This window comes from Rhinatrema bivittatum, chromosome 3 (assembly GCF_901001135.1).
Source record: "Rhinatrema bivittatum chromosome 3, aRhiBiv1.1, whole genome shotgun sequence".
NCBI classification, from domain to species: Eukaryota; Metazoa; Chordata; class Amphibia; order Gymnophiona; family Rhinatrematidae; genus Rhinatrema; species Rhinatrema bivittatum.
This window is the reverse complement of record NC_042617.1, coordinates 537,262,870-537,281,425: the sequence shown is the minus strand read 5'-3', so window position 1 is coordinate 537,281,425 and position 18,556 is coordinate 537,262,870. Positions and strand designations below refer to the sequence as shown.

At 51.0% G+C, this 18,556-nt stretch overlaps 1 protein-coding gene across 1 annotated transcript in view; it reads left to right on the top strand.

The window, feature by feature from the left end:
• Nucleotides 1-18,556, top strand: part of IFT172 (intraflagellar transport 172) — a 649,332-nt gene that overhangs the window by 148,136 nt on the left and 482,640 nt on the right. The window contains exons 17-19 of the mRNA XM_029596359.1: nt 13,161-13,297; nt 17,488-17,595; nt 17,898-17,982. Coding sequence (XP_029452219.1) covers nt 13,161-13,297; nt 17,488-17,595; nt 17,898-17,982 — 330 coding nt within the window. The remainder of the gene's footprint in view (nt 1-13,160; nt 13,298-17,487; nt 17,596-17,897; nt 17,983-18,556) is intronic.

The following is an 18,556-nucleotide window of genomic DNA, read 5'->3' as shown; positions in this document are numbered from 1 at the left end:
GAGGTGTCAGCCCTGGGAGCCAGGGCAGCTATCTGCAGCAATTTTGCGTTGCGGGCTGGGCTCCGCTGGGCCCAGACCCTACAAGCGAATGCGGATCTCTCAGAAGGGGAAGCGGCTCAGGCGGACCTTCTGGAGGCGGTAATAGCTTACAGCGCGGATGCCATGCACGATTTGCTGCTCACATCGGCCCGGGCCATGGTGTCTGCGGTTTCAGCGCGCCGTCTTCTCTGGCTCCGAAACTGGGCGGCGGACGGTACATCTAAGGCTCATCTCGGCGCTTTGCCTTTTAAGGGGAAATTGCTGTTTGGGAAGCAGCTGGATGATATCATGCAGTTCCTGAGTGAGAACAAGGCTTTTAAGCTACCGGAGGACAGACCACGTCCTAGGCCCAATTTCTCTGCCCGGAACCGTTTTCGAAACAACCGTCGCCAGAGGCCGCAGCGGTCAGCTGGGGCGGGTCAATCCTTCAGAGGAGGCGCTACCAGAGCTTTGACCTGGCCTCAGTCCTTTCGGGGGAAGAGATTCAATAGGTCAGGGGGATCCTCGGCGGGATCCGGGGCCAAGTCGGCCCAATGATACGCGATTGGTTCGTTTCTCGGCAAGGGCTCAGGAGGCCGTTCCACGGGTGGGAGCGCGCCTCGAGCGTTTTTACGAGGAATGGACCAAAATCACTTCGGACCAGTGGGTGTTAGACGTGATAAGACACGGTTACGCGTTAGAATTTGCACGTCTCCCCTGGGACAAGTTTCTCGTCTCCCCCTGCAAGGCCGTAGCCAAACGGGCCGCCGTACGGGCAACCCTCCAGCGCCTGGAGGCGCTGGGCGCCATCACTACCGTTCCGCCGACGCAACGGGGCATGGGAAGGTACTCCATTTATTTCGTGGTTCCAAAGAAGGACGGAGCTTTTCGTCCGATCCTCGATCTAAAGGGAGTAAACCGGTGCCTTCGTGTTCCCCGGTTCAAGATGGAAACAATTCGCTCGGTGGTGGCGGCGGTTCGCCCGGGCGAGTTCCTAGCGTCCCTGGATCTGACGGAGGCGTATCTCCACATAGGGATCCAGCCAGCCTAGCATCAGTACCTGCGCTTTTGCATCATGGGCAAGCATTTCCAGTTCAGGGCTCTTCCCTTCGGCCTAGCCACGGCTCCACGCACCTTCACCAAGGTTATGGTGGTGGTGGCTGCTCAGCTCCGACGGGAAGGGCTCTTTGTTCACCCTTACCTAGATGATTGGCTCATTCGGGCCAAATCCGAAATAGAGTGTCGGCAAGCGGTGGCCAGGGTTATGCAACTCTTGCGGTCGCTCGGTTGGGTGGTCAATCTCGCCAAGAGTCACCTTCAGCCCACCCAGAGGTTGGAATATCTGGGGGCCTTGTTCGACACCAAGGAGGCCACGGTATCCCTGACTCAGGACAGGATCCTCAAGCTCCAGGGACAGGTGCGGCGTTTGCTAGGCCTCCGATGCCCGTTGGCCCGCGATTACCTGATGGTCTTGGGTTCCCTGGCGTCGACACTCGCCTTGGTGCCCTGGGCTTTCGCTCATCTGCGACTGTTACAATCAGCGTTACTTTCCCGCTGGAGGCCGGTCTCGGAGGAGTTCCTGCGCCCGCTGCCTCTCACGGACCGCGCCAGGGCCAGCCTGCAGTGGTGGCTCTGCCCCAACCATCTGGCGTGCGGCGTTTCTCTGATCCTCCCCAACTGGACGGTGGTCACGACGGATGCCAGTCTCTCGGGTTGGGGAGCGGTCTGTGGGGGGCGCTCGGTGCAGGGCCTATGGTCGGCCCAGCAGTCGCAGTGGTCCATCAATCGGTTGGAGACCAAAACGGTGGCGCTGGCGTTGCAAGCTTTTCTGCCATGGATACGGGGCCAGGCGGTACGAGTCCTGTCGGACAACGCCACCACAGTAGCCTATATCAACCGTCAAGGCGGGACAAGGAGTCAGCAAGTGGCGGAGGAGGCGGCTCAGTTGATGTGCTGGGCGGAACGACACCTCAGCAGCATTGTGGCGTCCCACATCGCCGGCGTAGACAACGTACAAGCGGACTTCCTCAGCCGACACCGGCTGGATCCAGGGGAGTGGGAGCTCCCGGAGGTAGCGTATCGACTCATCTGTGCCAGGTGGGGTCAGCCACGTCTGGATCTGATGGCCACTGCGCAAAATGCAAAAGCTCCGAGGTTCTTCAGCCGTCGGAGGGAGCGGGGCGCGGAAGGGGTCGATGCACTTGTGCTTCCTTGGCCCACGGACGTGCTGCTCTACGCGTTTCCTCCGTGGCCCCTGATAGGCAAGGTACTCCGACGGATCGAGCTACATCCGGCGGAGGTGATCTTGGTGGCGCCGGAGTGGCCACGGCGTCCGTGGTTCGCGGATCTGCTGCGGCTGGCGGTGGAATCTCCACTCCGCTTGCGGGGCGACGCGACAATTCTGCGGCAGGGATCCGTCTGTTTGGAGGACGCGGATCACTTCTGTCTCGCGGCTTGGCTTTTGAGAGGGCGCGCCTGAGATCCAAGGGGTACTCCGAGGCGGTGGTCACCACGTTGTTGAGGGCTAGAAAACAGTCCACGTCTTTGACCTACATGAGGGTCTGGACGGTCTTTGAGGACTGGTGTAGTGCTCACGAGGTGAACCCCGTTCGGCCGGAGGTGCCGGAGATTCTCTCTTTCCTTCAGGAGGGACTCTCGAAGGGACTGTCCTGGAGTACCCTGAAGGTTCAAGTGGCAGCCCTTGGCTGTCTTCGAGGAAAGGTCCGGGGAGTGTCCTTGGCGGGCCATCCAGATGTGACGCGGTTTCTGCGGGGGGCAAAGCATCTCCGTCCGCCGGTCCGGAATCCGTGTCCTTCCTGGAACTTAAACTGCGTGCTTTCGGCTCTTTGTGGGTCGCCTTTCGAACCGATCAAGCGTGCGACGTTGAAGGATTTAACATTGAAAACAGTGTTTTTGGTCGCTATTACGTCCGCGCGTCGGGTCTCGGAGTTACAAGCTCTTTCTTGTAGAGAACCGTTTTTGCGTTTTACAGAGACAGGTGTCTCACTGCGGACGGTCCCCTCCTTTTTACCCAAGGTGGTGTCGTCCTTTCACTTAAATCAGTCAGTTGATCTTCCCGGGTTTTCGGCCATGGATCCTCAGGCCAGAGGGTCGAGGGAACTGAGGAAACTTGATGTCCGTAGGATTCTACTTCGTTATCTGGAAGTTACGAATCCTTTCCGGGTTTCCGATCACTTGTTTGTTCTCTGGTCGGGGGGCTCGTAGGGGATCAGCGGCTTCACGGGCCACGATTGCGCGTTGGCTTAAGGAGGCGATTACTTCGTCGTATCTTCTGCAGGGCAAGTTGGCACCCAGGGGGCTTCGTGCCCACTCGACTCGGGCGCAGGCCACGTCGTGGGCCGAGGTTTCTAGTGTGTCCACACAGGAGATCTGCAGGGCGGCAACGTGGAAATCGTTGCACACTTTTACGAGACATTACAGGCTTGATGTCCAGGCGGCTGAGGCTCAGGGTTTTGGGGCGAGTGTTCTCCGAGCGGGACTCTCTGCTTCCCACCCTGGGTAAATTTGCTCTGGTACATCCCAGGTGTCTGGACTGATCCGGTACGTACAGGGAAAGGAAAATTAGTTCTTACCTGATAATTTTCGTTCCTGTAGTACACGGATCAGTCCAGACTCCCGCCCGTCTGTCTCTTGTAGTTTAGGTCAGAAGAAAGAGAGAGAGTCTGCTCGGTTACTTATTCCGCCATTGTAGTTTGGCAGTTTTTTGCACGTTGTGTTCATGGTTCTGAAGGTTTTTCGGCTCCAGCACAAGGGGCTGTTGTGAATTGGCCTCATGTTTGGGGGGTTTTTTCTAGTTAGCTAGTGTTGGTTGTTTATCTGGCTTTGACATTACGTGCGACTGAGGGGCTGTGGGTGGCACCTTACTATATGTAGGGAGCCCGACAAGTTTTACTCTGTCTCCACCTGCTGGTGCGGAGTCACAACCCAGGTGTCTGGACTGATCCGTGTACTACAGGAACGAAAATTATCAGGTAAGAACTAATTTTCCTTTCTATTATGCTCCATTCTTAATATTTCTTGTTATTTGCCCCCATTGAATCACCCTTTCACCATGCCCTTGCCTTGTTTATCCCCCCTTTGCTGTCGCCCCCCCCCGCCCGTGTGCTGTATTTCCCCTAATTCATTGTAAACCGATATGATGTATTTCTATTAGTTCATTGTAAACCAATATGATGTACCCATGAATGTCGGTATAGAAAAATTGTAAAATAAATTTCCTAGCGTGTAGCAGATGGACTCAGGACCAATGGGTATAGTGTACTCCTGATAGCCATTGGAGACGGATCAGATTTCAATCTGACGTCAGCCCTAGTACATATACCCCTGCAAGAAGTGCAGCTCTTCAGTATTTTCCGTCTTCATAGCAGTTAGGGACTCTATGCATGCTCACACAGCGTTAGAGTAATTTTACCAAAGAAAACCAAAATAAGAAGAAATCTTACCTCTACAAACAAGCCCCGCTCTCCTGCGGTGACATCCATTGGGCCCCTCCCACAGTTGAGAATTCCTGAGGTGATTTCCGCGATCCCTCGGAGGTAAGCCTCGGTCCGGCGGCTGACCCTCGGCAGGGACCTAGCCCCTGACATCGAGTGAGGCTGAGAGGCAGCGGGTGCAACCTCGAGCTCGGCGGTGAAGGTATTTTCCCTCTCCCCCCGCAGCTGGAGTCTGCCCGGAACGAAACTGGGAAGCGCCGAGACAAGGTAAGGTAAAAAATCTATTTAAAAGTCTCCGGTCTCCGAAGCTCGGAGTCACACAAGTCCAGCCGGGACCAGTGCCACCAGGCTGATCTGCCCTAGCAGGGCTAGACCCCGATCAGATCCAAGGATCCTTCCACGTGGAGACCCTCCGAGTTGGTCGCCATATTGTCCGCGTGGTCGCCGTCACCATTTTGATCTGTTCTCCGCCCTGCCCGCCGTTCTGATCCGTGCGCACAGAGGCGAGCCGTGCGCACAAATACCTTGTGCGCACAATGTCGTGCGCCGAAGTACCATGAGCACAAGCAACGCACATAGCCACGCGCTTACTGTGCCGGGCGCATAACTTCGATCTGTGCGCACAACAGCGCGCACATCTCCCTGAGCATGCACCAAACCTACGCACACAACTTCGACGCACCGCGGCACACAACTATGTCTTACGCGCACAAGCCATGGCACCACCGGAAAAGAAACTCATGGCGCAGGGCCTTTGCCCAGCATGCCACATTAGAGCTGCACAGCATGAAGAGGCCACAGCCCTGTGTATACAGTGCGAAGAGGCCCTAGGGGATCCAACTCATGGCCCTCCCCAGCTGGTACCAGGTTCCAGCCTCTCGAACAGTACGCCGGACCTAGCATTGCACAGCGGGACCCTCCCTCAAACGGGGCTCCCTAGGGACAAGGCGCCCCTTAGTCTAGACCCAGCATCTATTTCCTGGGTGGAATTCTTCAAAGGTCTGCATACCTTCGTCCACATGCAACTGGAGCCTCCTATAATACGGCCACAAGCTCCACCAGAGGACCTCAACATCCCGGGACCCTCTATGCCAAGGGAAGTGATCCCACTGCCCAGAAGCCCCACCTTTGGGGACACGGACAACTCGGATGATGAGTCAGAACCCCTGGAGGAAGGGGAACTCCCCTCCGGGGACAGAGCCCCACCGAACCATGAGGCGCTTCTTCACCAAGGACGAGCTTCCAGACCTGGTCACACACAGCTTAAAAGAGCTTGCTATCCCGGGCACAAGCGCCTTAGGGGAACCTAAGACGAACCCCCTACTAGAGGGACTCTGTCAGACCTCCCGTCATTTCCCACTATTACAAGCCGTTCAGCAACTAATTGACCTGGAATAGGATGCCCTGGAAACTACGTTCAAAGAAGGGCGGGCTAGGGCAGCCATTTACCCTCTGGACCCAGCCGCCAAAGATCTCCTGGCATGTCCGAGAGTGGATGCCATGGTTTGCACAGTTTCGAAGCGCACTACTATCCCAGTGGAGGGAGGAGCAGCACTCAAGGATGCTCAAGACAGATGTCTGGAATCTGTACTCAAACAGGCCTTTGACGTCTCCGCTATGTCTCTACAGATCGCGGCCTGCTATGCCGTGGTGACACACGCCTGCTTATCACAGACCAGGAACAACACTCCTGGGGAAGCCCTGGAACCAGCAGTATCATTCCTCGCGGATGCCGCTTCTGATCTGGAGTGCACCGCAGCTAGAGGAGTGTCATCCGCCGTGGCAGCCAGAAGACAACTCTGGCTCTGAAACTGGTCGGCCGACGCATCTTCCAAAACGAGACTCACAAGGATATCTTTGAAGGGAACCCTCCTGTTCGGAAGCAAACTAGAGAAACTAGCCAACAAATGGGGCGAGTCCCCACTGCCACGGCTACCAGAGGACAGGAATAAGAGAAACCAGCGACCCTTCCCCCAAACTTCCAGGGGCAGAGGATCACAGCGCTTCAACCCATATAGAAGCACATATCAAGCGACCCGCCTCGCAGGCCGGAGCCAGTCCTTTCGGAACAAGCACAACAAAAGGGGAGCCAGCTCGGGCCCAGGCCCCAGCCGCACCCCACAATGAAAATCAGCCGACCCATCCAAAGGAGGAAGCCATAGGGGGTAGACTTGCCCTATTCTACCAAAGATGGGTCGAGATAACTTCGGACAAGTGGGTCCTAACCATCATTCGAGAGGGATATTACCTGGATTTCCACCACCTCCCTCCGGACAGGTTTGAGGAATCCCCCCTGCCATGACCCTTCCAAGAGGATGGCAGTGGAAGCTAAACTGACCAGATTACTAGCCTTAGAGGCTATAACACCGGTGCTTCCGCAGCAAGTAAATACTGGACATTATTCCATCTATTTTATTGTTCCCAAGAAAGAAGGAACGTTCAGGTCCATCCTGGACCTCAAGTCGGTCAACCGTCACCTGAAGATTCCTCGCTTCCGCATGGAAACCCTACGCTCGGTAATAAGGGCGATACAACTGGGAGAGTTCCTTACGTCCTTGGATCTGTCTGAAGCCTCCCTACACATTCTGATCCATTAAGAGCATCAACGTTTTCTACGCTTCACGATCCTGGACCGTCACTACCAGTTCCGGGCACTACCATTTGGGTTAGCCACAGTACTCCAGAAGTTCACCAAGATCATAGTGATGGTGGCAGCAACACTAAGGAAGAAAGGAATTCGCGTACACTCTTACCTAGACGATTGGCTGATCAGGGCGAAATCCCCAGAGGAGAGCCACCAGGCGACCAACAGAGTCAAAACTCTATTGGAGTGCCTCGGGTGGGTGGTCAACACAAACAAGAGCTGTCTGCAGTCCTCCCAATCTCTAGAATACTTGGGAGTCCGGTTCGACACCAAACAAGACAAGGTCACCCCGACACCGACAAGGAGATCGAAATTGATAAGCCAGTTGCGAACCCTGTTGAGCGAGCTTCGCCCCACAGCATGGGACTACCTACAGGTCCTCGGCCTCATGGCATCCACACTGGAAATGGTGCCATGGGCAAGAGCTCATATGAGACCCTACAGCACTCACTACTATCACGATGGAATCCACTGTCCCAGAACTACACCATATGCCTTCAGCTCCCGGACAAAGTCCAGACCCAACTATGGTGGTGGCTACAAGAAGACCATCTGAGCCAGGGAGCGAGACTATCCTCACCATCCTGGATCCTGCTCATCACGGACGCCAGCCTACGAGAATGGGGAGCACACTGCCAGGAGCTGACCACTCAGGGACAATGGAACAAAGAAGAGTCAGGGTGGAACATCAATCGCCTAGAGGCCCGGGCAGTCAGACTAGCCTGCTTACAGTTCGGTCACAGACTCAGAGACAAGTCAGTCAGAGTAATGTCGGACAACGCCACAACAGTGACCTATATCAACCATCAGGGAGAAACCAGAAGCCAACAGGTGTCTCTGGAAATAGACCCCCTAATGTCATGGGAGGAAGCGAACGTTCAAGAGATCTTGGCCACCCACATCGCCGGGAAAGACAACGTCGCTGTGGATTACCTCAGTAGAGAAAGTCTAGACCTAGGAGAATGGAGCTGTCGACCACAGCATTCCAATTGATAGTAAACTGTTGGGGAATACCAACTATGGACCTCCTGGCAAGCCGGTCCAACGCCCAAGTGCCCAGCTTCTTCAGCCGCAAGTGGGAGCTCCAGTCCCAGGGAATCGATACACTGGTACAGACCTGGTCACAGGAGACTCTGTTATTCACCTTCCCGCCGTGGCCCTTATTGGGCGCAATCATCCACAAGATAGAACACTACAGGGGACCAGTACTTCTAGTGGCCCCAGTCTGGCCAAGAAGACCGTGGTAGGCAGACATGCGAAGACTGCTGACAGGGAGCCCCCTCCCTCTACCTCCACACAGAGACCTGCTCCAACAAGGACCGATCCTCCACGAGGATCCAGCTCGATTCTCTTATGGTCTGGCCATTGAGAGGACTCGCCTGAGGAAGAGCGGATACTCGGGGACAGTAATTGACACCCTACTCCGAGCACGCAAGTTCTCCACATCCCCTAACATACATAAGGATTTAGAGAGTATTCGAAGTCTGGTGCTCAGTCAAAATTCCTGCAGTTTTGGAATTCCTACAAAACGGCCTACAGAAGGGATTGTCTCTCAACTCCATCAAGGTACAGGTGGCCGCATTGTTATGCTACGAAACCAAGAGCGAGAGCGGCAGCATAGCCTCTCACCCGGATGTCTCCCGCTTTCTGAAAGGAGTCAAGCAGATCCGACCACCCCTAAAGTGGCCGGTGCCTCTTTGGAACCTCAATCTGGTCCTAGATTTCTTAGCAGGAGCTTCCTTCAGACCACTTCGCAGCCTGTCTCTCCGACTATTAACATTGAAGACAGCCTTCCTGGTGGCGGTCTGTTTGGCCCGCCGTATCTCCGAGCTACAAGCACTGTCCTGCCGGGAGCCATTCCTCAGACTCACCCAGGGAACCATCCAGTTATGCACAGTACCATCATTCCTCCCCAAAGTGGTGTCTCACTTCCATCTCAACCAAACCATCTCGCTACCATCGCCAGATGAGAATAAGAATTCGGAAGAGTCTCGCAGCCTACGCCATCTCAATGTCGGTAGACTCCTAGTCCGATACCTGGAAAGGTCGGAATCCATACGAAAGATGGACCATCTATTCGTCCTTCACAGTGGGAAGAAGCAAGGGGAAGCGGCTTCGCGAGTAACCGTAGCCCACTGGATCAAAGAAGTCATCAAGGCGGCCTACGTAGAAGCAGGCAAGCCACCGCTCGAGAGGACACAGCATTTGCAAGGGCAGTACTAAATGGGTCACGGGCAGCCTCCCACCTGGTTCGGGAGTAGCTTTTATACATCCCATTGGTCCTGAGTCCATCTGCTACACGCTAGGAAATGGAGAAATTACTTACCTGATAATTTCATTTTCCTTACTGTAGACAGATGGACTCAGCATCCCACCCATGGCTGCCGTTACTCATGGAATTCTTGGGTGATATCCCCGAGAGCGAGTGATTCACGGGTAAGCCTTCCTTCAGCTAGGACACCCATCCTACCGGGTGTCGACGTTTCTCAGTTGAGGGCACTGGCGTTCTCCAGCTATAACCAATTCAACCGGTTCAAATTAATTAAGTTAACCAAGTTATAAAGTTAATCAAGTTATTCAAATTATTCAGTCATACATATATTCTCAATGCTTTTCGAGGAGAATACTGAAGAGCTGCACTTCCTGCAGGGGTATACGTACTAGGGCTGACGTCAGATTGAAATCTGATCCGTCTCCAACTGCTATCAGGAGTACACTATACCCATTGGTCCTGAGTCCATCTGTTTACACTAAGGAAAATGAAATTATCAGGTAAGTAATTTCTCCAACAAATAAATAAATAAAGCTTGAATCATCCAAGGAAGAAAGCTCCAGCTTATGAAACAGGTGAACTGTGGAAGAACCATCCTCTCCCTCTGGAGGAAATTACCCTTCTTCCAAATACTCTTCACTGACTGCATCTTTCATCATTCTAAAGCCCTCCAGGGAATACTCTAACCTGGTGGAAAAATCCTCTTCAGTCTCTAAATCATTCCTTTTTTTTTCCTTAGATATCTCTAAAGAAGCAGAAAGACCCAAAGCCGGCTTTGGGACTGAAGCTTGTCCCAAACAAAAGGGCCTGATATAAATATTTATAAACTCTGTTGATATAGAAGTTTCTAAGAGAAGGGAGAAGAAACAGCCCTTTTAATACTTGCTTCAGTAACCTGCTCTTGCTTTACATGGCTAAGGGAAGTGGCTCTAATTCCCTTCCTACTCCCCGCATTCCCAAAATGGCCACCATTCACATTGCAGTGCTCATGTCCCCAGTGTGAACCAAGGGCCTGAACAGCCCAGCCAACGTTGTCTCCCCAGAGATCCAAAATCATTTCCATGTGATGTTTTGCCTTCCCCCAAACATCCCCTGTAGACCTTTGTTGCTGCTTCTGGCAGCTGCTTCCAAAAACCACAGTAGCTGCAGAGCCCAGCCTTCTTCCTGCAGTCTGCAGAAGCAGCCATGATTCCCTCACTCCTTCACCAACACACTGACATGGCCTGGAGGAATGGGAGGAATTTAAAAAACTCAACAAATTTCTTTGCACGCCTCTCTGCATACTCCCTTGGCAGCGCTGTAGTTGCTGACTGCCTGTTTCCTTGTTACCGCTTTCTTTTTTAAACTTCATCAGCAGCCAAAGGCTCTCTCCTTATCCTTCTGATATAGCCAAAATGTGTGGGGTGGGGGAAAGAGGGGAGAACACTAGCTCAAACCAATCCTGAAAAGGAAACTGGAAACCCCTTGGCCCCAGGCTCTGCTCAACGAGGGCGAGAACTTGGATTTCACCTCAGGAGCTGTCTAAGGATAACTGATTAGCCTGACTTCTAGCTATGCTCAACTGAGTGAGGGAGTACTAGCCTTTCACCTTAAAAGCCACTCACGAAAAGGTCCTCCTATCCAGCCTAACCAGGTCTCAGACTTCAGCATGGGATGCTCATCCTACCATCTGCTGGAGACAGAATCCTGGCAGGCTGAGGTCAGCACAGATGCCTATAAGGGGTGATGTCAGTGAACCTGTTGATGTCATTCTCTATGTACTGGTTGGGGGACATAACCCATTTGTAAGAACTGGTCTGACTGGATGAAGAGGAAGCATTAACAATATTTGTTGTTTCATTTTATGTCATTTCCTATATGAAACGGGACATTTTTGTCATTTTATTAATTGTATTTCTGTACTGGCAATATCAAGATCCAAGGCGATGAACAATAAAAACATACATAATTCACATCAGGACAGCCCAAACAAAACCAAACAAAATTCAAAGAGTACTTCAGCAGTCCCCAAAATCAAGTCTGTACTCATCTGAATCCCAGCCTAAGAAAAGTCTTCAGCATTTGTTTAAACATCTTATTACATTTCATATGTCACAGTTCTTATGGAATAGAGTTCCAAAGAACTGGAGTGGCCATAGAAAAGGCCTACATTCTTGTTTCTACAAATCAGGCCTGGTACACTGATAGAATGTCAAGCAATCCTCTCTGTGAAGCGTTTGAGTGGGATTGTAGAAATGAACATTAGCTTAAGACAGTGAATCAAGTGAAAGTAATTTGTAAATTAGGATCTTGTAAGTGATTCTTGATGTAACTACCAACCAATGAAGATCCTCTCATAGGACGCTCAGTGATAAACCTGGCCGCTGAGTTTTGCAGCATCTGGAGAGTTCTAAGAGCTGAAGCTGGAAGTCCAATGTACAGGCAATTCCAGTAATCCAAGAATGGCAAAATTAATGCCTGTACAACAGCACGAAAATCAGCCAAAGAGAATAAAGGTTTTAAGTTAGGCAAAATGTGCAATTTATAAAAACCAGCCCTCACAAGAGATTTAATTTAAGTATTGTAGAGACTAGCATTAATCAATACCCCTAAACTCTTTGCACAAGTTACTACTTGAGCTAGGATTTCTCAGTTAACATAGACTGAGGAAAACCAAAAGGATTACCATGTTGCAGCACTAAAACTTCTGTTTTAGGTAGGTTTAGGGCTAGTTTGTTATGCATAACCCATTGTCATAGTAGAGACACAACAAGACACCAGTGCAGATGTATTGTCCCACGATGTAAAACTGTATATCATCAGCATACAACCGGTATCCTGTACAGAGCCCAGCCATTAGTCTGCAGATTGTCATCAAATAGATGTTGAATAATACTGCAGACAAGGCTGAGCCTTTGCATTACACAATGCATATGCAAATTCTGAGAATTTAGTCAAAGTGGAGGATGCTAGATGAAATCTTTTTTTTTCTTTTCTAATTTTTTGATGAAATAATCTAAGCCCATCCTTGCTTGCTGTCTATGATCGGATAAATAAAATCAAAACCAGCCCAGCACAGTCTCCGATATTCCAGAATCTCTTAGACGATACAGGAGAATCTGATGGTCAGTGGTGTCAAAACTGAAGAGAGAGCCAACATGACCAACACAAATTTTTTTCTACATTGAGGCCTCTTCTAAGAGAGTCAACTGAAGAGTAATAGAACCTCTGTAGTAAGAGCTTTTCTGACCCGAAATAGTCTATGGTCCAAGACTGCATGGTCATCAAGGAAGTTTATGAGCTGCTTTAACACAATAACTCAATCACTTTAAAGACAAAAAGAATGCATGCTATTTTTTTTTTTACAGTGTGCATATTTTTGTGAATAGTGCACACTAAAATAATATGTACTATTCACAAAAACATGCAAGTTGCAAAAAATAGCATGTTTAGAAAACAAACAAAATAGATGAAAAAACAAGATTAATGGAAAATGAAATGAAAAATTAAAAATTTTTTTTTTTTCGACTTGCACACCCCTATTAAATACTTTTAATGTTTTTCACTGCCTGCCTCTTCTAACTGAAGCAGTTGGGAAAATATGTAAGATACGGAAATGGAACCACATATCTCTGTTGGAGAGTGTTATTGTAGAAGAGTGAGTAGTTTGATGGAGAAGGTTGTAGTTGTGTTTATGAATGGGAAAGTTTCTCTTCAATCAGCTTATCAAAGTTTTGAATAATTATTGCTAGTGAGACAACACAATACAATTATTATTGGTTCTGTATTTCAGGGAGAAATTGTGGATCTGGAGAGAAATAATGGTAAAACTGAAGTCATAGTCACTGAGGGAGTAAACACCGTTTCTTACACTTTAGATGAGGGGCTGATTGAGTTTGGGACGGCTATTGATGATGGAGATTATTTCAGGTGAGCAAAGGAGGAAAAAACATTTTGAGGGAAGTTGTCAGTTGGTCATTGTATTTGCTGATCAACTTTAGCTTTAGTAGTTAATTTAATCTGAAAAATAAAACAAAACAAAATGTGTTATGGGGCTTGTTTCAGTATTTTCTCCCAGGACAAGCAGGATGGTAGTCCTCACAGATGGGTGACATCATCAGATGGAGCCCGTCACGGAATACTTTTGTCAAAGTTTCTTGAAACTTTGACTGGCACACTGAGCATGCCCAGCATGCCACTAAACCACGTAGCCACACGGGGTCCGCCTTCAGTCTCCTTTTTTCTGCAGTGCTGTTGCCTCGCGGTTTGTGGAGCTCTGTTTCAAACTTCTTCCTCATGGAAGAATTTGACGTTTTTAGTTCAGTTTTTCCTTGCCTCAGGGTCCCCCATTATGAATCAATTCCTCCGGCATTCTGTAGGTGTTTTTCGCGTTCTTGCAGTCTGTTCCTGAGCTTCTACCACCCCACCCGGTGGCCGATGATCACCGACCACACACTGCCCTTTTTTAATGGCAACCGGTTTTAGGAAGTGCCCTGAGTGTCCGCGGACAATGTCCATCACGGACACGCATGACGTCTGTGTCCTGTGTCTCGAGCCTTCCCACAACATCCGCTGGTGTCCCAACTGTGCTCAGATGACCTCCAAAGGCCGGCGCGCCCGTCTGGACAAGATGGAGCACTTGTTTGGTTCCAAGCAATCGGCTTCATCGACTCCAGTACCGAGTAATTTGATCATGGAGATCAGTCTTACTCGGGGTCTTCGTCTTCGGTATCCTGCCGTGATGATCAGGGGGGGGAAGATCGCCCCTCATCAGCATCAGGATGTTCGAAGGATTCTGGATCGTCTTACTCGGCGCCAGAGAAAGACTGGGCCGAGCACCGTGGGAAGCATAAACACCGGCACCGATGGTTGTCACCATCCACTGCCGGCACTGACACCAGAGCAGCATCCGCCTTGGCCGAACCCTCTCCAAAGAGGTCCCGTCCTCCTCCAAACCCGGGTGCCAGGGCATACCCGCACCGATATCGGTGCCAGGCACCGAGCCTCTGTGGACCCCCGTGGATGCTCTGGTGACGCCCAGCCTGCCTCCTACTCCGGGATGGGTCTTGTCCGCACCCACTTTCAGATAGGAGTTGGACCGCGAGGTTCAACAGGCAGTGCTAAATGCCCTTTGGGGTCTCCAGCAGCCACCAACGCCGGCCCCCATATCGGCATTGGAACCAGCGACCTCCATGGTGGCGCCTCTGCTGAAAAGACTGGATGTGCTGCTCGGTGCCCTGTCTACCACCAGTGCCTCCCCTGTCTCAATCCCAATTCCGGGCTCCTCGGAGAAGATGCGGCTCTGCGCCCATCTATATGGGCGCTACCGCCGATGCCAGATCCCGTCCCCGGGCCGTCGGGCGTCCTGGTGCCCTTGATGCCGGTACCACCGCTGTCGGTTCCACCTCACCGACCATCGGTGCCTGCGCCCTATACTCTTGGGTTTGACCTCCTTCCTCGACTCAGGCAGTTTAGTGGTGCGGAAGTGGCCCTTTACGACCCATGGGAAGATGCCTCCTCTGAACATTCCTAGGAAGCCTCCAACATCCTTCTCTGCCAGATGAGAGGCGGTTCTTGCCTCCTGAAGGCTTATCCTTTTCGAACTTTGTGTGGGCGATGGCAGAAACCATCTCCTTCCAGCTTTTAACTGAGGAGGATGCCCGCCATAAGATGTTGGAGGTCCTCCAATTCGTGGATGTCCATAAGGAGGTGATGGCCGTCACTGTACATGAGGTCCTCTTAGACCTCCTCAACCATGTTCAGTGGCTCCAGTCAATAGAAAAACGGATGCCGCTTATCTCATGTAACAGGCCCTGGGCTTCCAGAAGAGCCAGTTGCCTCTCCAATCAGTGGTAGTGGAATCAGCCCAGAAAAAAGCCAAAAGGACCCGCCTTCACTCCTCCGCCCCTCCGGGGAAGGACCACAAAGCCTTAGACGCTCTAGGTCGGAGAATATTCCAAGGATCTATGCTTATCGCTCGGATAGCGGCATATCAGTGCCGCTATCCGAGCGATAAGCATAGATCCTTGGAATATTCTCCGACCTAGAGCGTCTAAGGCTTTGTGGTCCTTCCCCGGAGGGGCGGAGGAGTGAAGGCGGGTCCTTTTGGCTTTTTTCTGGGCTGATTCCACTACCACTGATTGGAGAGGCAACTGGCTCTTCTGGAAGCCCAGGGCCTGTTACATGAGATAAGCGGCATCCGTTTTTCTATTGACTGGAGCCACTGAACATGGTTGAGGAGGTCTAAGAGGACCTCATGTACAGTGACGGCCATCACCTCCTTATGGAGGTGATGGCCGTCACTGGAACCTCTGGAAACAAGTACAGGAGTTTGCTGAGGGCCTACCACAACAGTTCTAGGAGGGCCTAGAATCCATCCTCCAGAAAAGATTGGAAGCCGGGAAGCATGAAGTGAGGGTGGCCTATGACGTCTTTGAGATGGCATCAAGGGTTTCAGCAGCAGGCATTAGTGCCAGACGCTGGGCCTGGGTAAAAGCCTCCGACCTTCGCCTGGAGGTTCAAGATAAACTGGTCGACCTCCCCTATATAGGAGAAAACCTGTTTGGGGACAAAATCCAGGACTCAGTGGCCCAACTCAAGGATCACCAGGAGACCCTGCGTCAGTTGTCTACTACCACCTCTGACCCCTCTTCGTTGACCCACAGGACGTCACGTAGGGATTCCAGAAAGCAATTTTACAGGCAACGGAGATACTATCCTCCAGCCTCCCATGCTCAACTAGCTCGGGCTGCCCAAAGAGGCCACCCTTGCCAACCATGAGCGCCTAGGGCTCAGCCAGCCCCTCATCCTAGCCTGCAGCTGGCTTTTGACTGGCACAGAGACAGCAGCAACCTAACCCCTGTACCCACGCCGACTGACCCACCAGTGGGAGGCTGACTCTACCTATTCACAAACAACTGATCCCCAATCACCATCGACCAACGGGTGTTGTCCATCGTAGCACGGGGTTACCTCCTGAATCTTCTCAATGTTCCCTCAGACTCCCCACCCTCTCTGGCGTGGAGCCTCATGGAACACGCAATGACCCTCGAGCTAGAATGCTCGACCCTGTTACAGTCCAGAGCCGTAGAATCTGGACTGGCTCAGCATGGCCGGGGGTTCTACTCCCATTATTTTCTCATTCCAAAGAGAACAGGCGGCCTCCATCCCATCCTCGACCTCCTGGCCTTAAACAAGTTCCTCCAGAGAGAGTGGTTCAAAATGGTATCCCTGGGTACCTTACTCTCGCTTCTGCATCAAGGGGACTGGCTCTGCTCTCTTGACCTACAGGATGCCTACGCATACTTTGCCATCTTTCTCCTCATTGGAAAAATCTGCGCTTCGTCGTAGGACAGCAGCACCTCCAGTACAGAGTTCTCCCCTTCAGGCTAGCCTCTGCATCCCGGGTCTTCACAAAGTACCTGGCAGTGGTGGGAGCACATTTACGCCGGAACGAGGTGCATGTGTTCTCATATCTGGACGATTGGCTCATCAAGAGTTCTTAAAGGGAATGAGCTCTACAGTCCCTGAGCGTGTCAATGAGACTTCTCCAATCGCTGGGGTTCCTCGTAAATTACCCGAAATCCCAGCTGACCCCATCCCAGCGACTGACCTTCATTGGGGCGGATTTGGACACCATGGTAGCCAAGGTGCTCCTTCCCAGTGAACGCATAGCCACCCTGGCTGGGCTAACCAGGTCCATCCATTGCCGGCAGATGACCTCAGCCTGCCTGCCTGCTCCTCAAGTTGCTAGAAACTTTGACAAAAGTATTCTGTGACAGGCTCCATCTGATGATGTCACCCATCTGTGAGGACTAACATCCTGCTGTCCTGGGAGAACACCTGTTACAGGTAAGCAACTCTGCTGTCTGCTACGTGTTTCTTATTCTTTTTATTGCTATTATTACATCTTTTTTAATAACTGAGTTTTCTCTCCAGCTGAACCAACTTCATTGGTAATCTCTTTCTCTGCTCCCTGTTCCTCCATTCTCTCTGCATGTTTGTCTCTATCAAGTTAGCTGAGCTTTTTTCTTCTAATGCTGTTTCTCAAAGCACTGTAATTCGCTTCTCTCTGCTACCGCTGTTTTCCATTTTTCAGCCCTCTTTCCTTGTCCCCTCAGGGCTGTGGCATTCTTAGAGACTCTTGAGATGTCCACAGAGACAGAAGCCATGTGGAAGACCCTCAGCAAACTGGCCCTGGAGGCAAAACATTTGCACATTGCAGAAAGGTACCATTGACTGCCTGCTTCTCATATATGTCATATACCTTTCTTGCTCCTCTTATAACTCCATGCACCCTCCTGAACTAGAAAACTGACCTATTCTGAGCCAAACCACGATTCAGACTAGCTTTGCTTCTTGGAATCTAGCTGTGAGTGCTTTGCACCATACTTTTTCGGTGTATGGATGAGAGGAGTATGTCTATGTGCGACATACTGTCTGTGTGATAGAGCATGGCTATAGCTGCTTTGCATTCTGCTGAATTTATGAGGCAAAGGCAGAAACCATCAATGACTATCCTCTTTTCTAGGTGCTATTCAGCTCTGGGAGATGTGGCAAAGGCTCGTTTTCTTCATGAAACCAATGAGATAGCTGACCAGGCAGCCAAAGAATTTGTAAGTATACTTTTCAGATCTACATTATTACATAGAAACATGACTTCCAACTCTTCTTGTTCTAACAACAAGAAATACAAGCACACCAAGCAGAGCACATGACATGCCTGGTTTATTGAAATATTTGCTAGGCAAGAAGAGCCTAATGTGTGCAGAGGGCAGGAGAGACAGGGAGCACTCAGAATGATTGTGCTTACTAGATGTTTGAATATTAGCAAAACCAATGTAATCTTTTTTTCCCTCTATTTGGGAGGCTTTTATTTGAGAGGCCTAGAGTAGGACTTCTTTGTTTCAGTTCTCTCAAAATTGGATTTCTCCAATTTAGTGAATATCTGTTATTTTGAATAAAACTCTTCTATTGCATGTAAGAGGTCGAAAACATAGTTTTACATGTTCATTGTGATCCTGCCCTTCGGTGACCTGTCTTCTTTAGTTGTTTGTGCTGCTAAGGACTACAATGTTGGACTTACTTTCAGATCGATACTGTAAAGTGCGGCTGGAGATTCCCCGTCTGTAACTCGCTGTGGGCGCACAATTCGGACGCGTAAGGCGATCCTGCGATACAGTCTCCAGT